The 3,093-nt window shown below is 40.2% G+C and overlaps 1 protein-coding gene across 5 annotated transcripts in view; it reads left to right on the top strand.

The window, feature by feature from the left end:
* The window catches only part of dnm2a (dynamin 2a), a 74,099-nt gene extending 71,006 nt beyond the window's left edge, over positions 1–3,093 (top strand). For 4 of the 5 annotated variants that reach the window (XM_016451592.1, XM_016451588.1, XM_016451591.1 and 1 more), the window contains one exon: positions 847–3,093. In XM_016451592.1, the coding sequence (XP_016307078.1) occupies positions 847–916 (70 nt within the window). In that variant the 3' untranslated portion in view covers positions 917–3,093. The remainder of the gene's footprint in view (positions 1–846) is intronic. The other variant, XM_016451590.1, reaches the window with a different exon arrangement.

Raw genomic sequence — 3,093 nt, 5'->3', positions numbered from 1 at the left:
CACACTGAGGTAAAAATTCTAAATGTTTAGTTTATTCATAACATGATATAGTTAAGTAACACCATGACAAGTGAGCAATTTTGCTCAATATTCTCACGACGCAAAAAAACATTCAAAACACCTATAGAGTGCACGCGTTACGTGAAGTCTAGTGCACGCGTGCGCATTTACAGTGCGCTCTTTCACTGCATGATTCAGTCTATTAAAATACATTCAGAATGATCATAAATGCAAGACGGGCAGAAAATGAATGTGTATATTTATACCACTTTTACAACAGTTCAATAAACTCCTGTTTTTGCACTATTTCGCCAACAAAAATAATTCCTAACAAAGCTACAGCGCTGTTTTGCGTCTTTGAGTAACATGACAGTGTTTTTTTTCTTAAATTTCATATAAGGTGGTATTAAAAAGGTCTTAAAAAGTTTAAGTTGTCTGTAGAAACCCTGTCTCATCTCATCTAGTCTCGTCTGGTCTATTCCTCATGTTTTGTCTCGCCGTCTTGTCTTATCTCATCTAGTCTCATCAATTCTTGTCTAGTCCCATCTCGTCTGTTTTCATCCCTTCTAGTCTCACCTAGTCACCTCTTCTTGCCTCATCTATTCTCCTTTTGTCTTTTCTCATCTCATCTAGTCACGTCTTCTCTCACGTAGTCTCATCTAAACTCATTTCCTCGCATGCAGTCTTGTCTCTCTTCATCTCTTCTGGTCTCTCATCTCTTCTCTTTTTTTTAATCTTTTCTCATCTCATCTCATCTAGTCTACTTACTTATCCCTTCTCCTTCATCATTTCCCTGTGGTTGTGGGTATGTCTCACCTTTGTTTCTCACTATTTCTCCTCCTACAGCAGAAGACCCCCTGGCGCTCCCCACCGGCCCACCATTATCCGCCCCGCTGAGCCCTCCCTGCTAGACTAGACCTATGCGCTGGCCACCATAGGCTGACAGAAAGAAAGAGAGAGAGAGGAAGTGCTGGAGAACTGCACTGAAACATGTGCACGTGTGTCTACACATAAAGCCTGACCAATAGACCTAAATAATCCACTCAAACTGTCCTCTGATCAGCGCTGCTAATCAAATCCTTACTTTTAAAGCCCAGAGGTCTAAATTAAGCACATACATATTCAAATAAAATTATTGCTGTTATTATTTTGTTCAAATGTAGAGTGAACTAAAGGGTGTAGTGGCCTCCAACTTTCAGTCATTTCATCACTCACATAGGTCAGGTGACCACCAGGGGGTATCCTACTCAACTTGTGTAGACGAACCAACATTAGACTCATTATACCTCCTCTCTGACTAGTGGTTTAATGTGGGATAAGATGTATACAAGCACTGTGCAAGCTAGTTGCTGTTAAACTAGCCTGTCTCCTTCCTGTTCTTGGGTAACTTAAGGGTGGTTGAAGACTCTTTCTTGTTATAGACACACTTCTTAATGTGTTTTTTGTCTTCATTCTGTGTTTTCTTGACTCTATAACTTGATATGCTGAAATAAGACACCATGACCGCTGTTGTTATTGCTATGTGGGATTGATTTGGATCTGATTTCTTTGTTTTTCATGTTCAGTTGGCCGTTTATGTTTGATATCCTTCAAAATGGCACTTAGTACCAAGCGACTGTTAATTATGACTAAATAGCAGCTAACCGATCAGAGAAAAGCAAACATACAAGTTCACAAGTAAAAAAAAAACTAGATGTTGACACTCATATTTGTAGTTGATAAGCAACATCCTCTTTCTGTTGTGTCGGGAAATTTGGTTCTTGAAAAGCACTTCTAGTTCTCGAGTGATGGGAATTTCTTAGATAGTCAGAAGAAGAGGTTCAGTTTGTATGCAAATCTCTGTAATGAAATGTTTATACAAATAATAATTTGTGTACATGAATATAATCCTGGAAAGCACGGTAACCACTCGCGACGGGCCGACCCGTCAGAGCTCAGGTAACATCCGACTCCAAATCTCGTAACAGTTTACGCTAGCTTAGCGTTCTGATCATTGTAACTTAAATTAATCTGCAAGGTGCTTTTATTTTCGCATTCAGGGATGGTGAGGGTCGGGGGAGGGTTTATGAGCAGGAAAAACATCAGGAGGCTACAGGAAGTGGGAATGCACTCAAACACAGGGTCGCTGAACATGGTGCATGCAGGTGTATTTGGGGTCTGGGGGCATTTGCTTTATGGAACCAGTCAGCTCTTGCCTACAAAGACACAGGGAACTTTTTGAACGCAAAAACAGTGAATCTTTAACAGAGATCATAGTAGATGTACTAACAAGCGTATTTCTGAGTGTATTATTTATAACCTTGGCATTTGTCTTTGTGTTGATTTGCATTTTTCACAAACTGTTTGCTACTGAGTAGAACGACAGATACTCTTCGCTATCGACAGATTTATGCCCCTTCGGTTGCGTTAACAATGGTTGAACAGGATTCAGAGTGAACGCGGTCCAGCTGGTTTCCTTTTGATCCTGTTTTGATTGCAGAATCTTTGACGTTTGCTTTTATTGATGTGCGTGCAATGAAATGGGCCATGACGAATTTAGTTTTCTTGATTAACTTGAGGATAAGAATAGGGATTTGGTGTAAGCGGGAACGAGTCTTTGATTTTGGCATCGATTCGTCTGTAAATAATCGAAGGCTTGGAGTCGGACTTGAGATGAAACTTAAAAACTAGCTGCAGATTTCAGGGCCAAACGCTCTTTAATCACTCCTGTGTGTTATGGCTACAGTGATGGCAACCGCTGCTCCTTCTTCAGTCAGTTCAAGGCTTGAATTAAAATCGTATCCAGCTGTATGTTTTCCGATTTCAAATGACTTCAACATCTGTTAAGAACTGGATAAAGCCAAGATCACTGCAGCCATAACGTTCCCTCTGGTCTTTGGTTATGGTGACCCGATCCCCGTCTCTCTCTCTAATAATTGTGTCCTTTTGTATGGAGTGAGGGAATGAGGACATATTTTGCATCCTTTTTTATGCTTTTGGAATAACAACAAATCATTGTCAAGTGCCTGTGTAAAATGGACTTGGAGCAAAATGCACAATGAGAATTGGAAGTGAGATGATAATAAAAGGTGTTGTGTATAATAAAGATCTGGC

The sequence above is a fragment of the Sinocyclocheilus anshuiensis genome, unplaced genomic scaffold, assembly GCF_001515605.1.
Source record: "Sinocyclocheilus anshuiensis isolate Anshui unplaced genomic scaffold, SAMN03320099.WGS_v1.1 scaffold47, whole genome shotgun sequence".
Taxonomy (NCBI): domain Eukaryota; kingdom Metazoa; phylum Chordata; class Actinopteri; order Cypriniformes; family Cyprinidae; genus Sinocyclocheilus; species Sinocyclocheilus anshuiensis.
The sequence above is the reverse complement of the archived record's forward strand: the minus strand, read 5'-3'. Positions and strand labels throughout refer to the sequence as shown.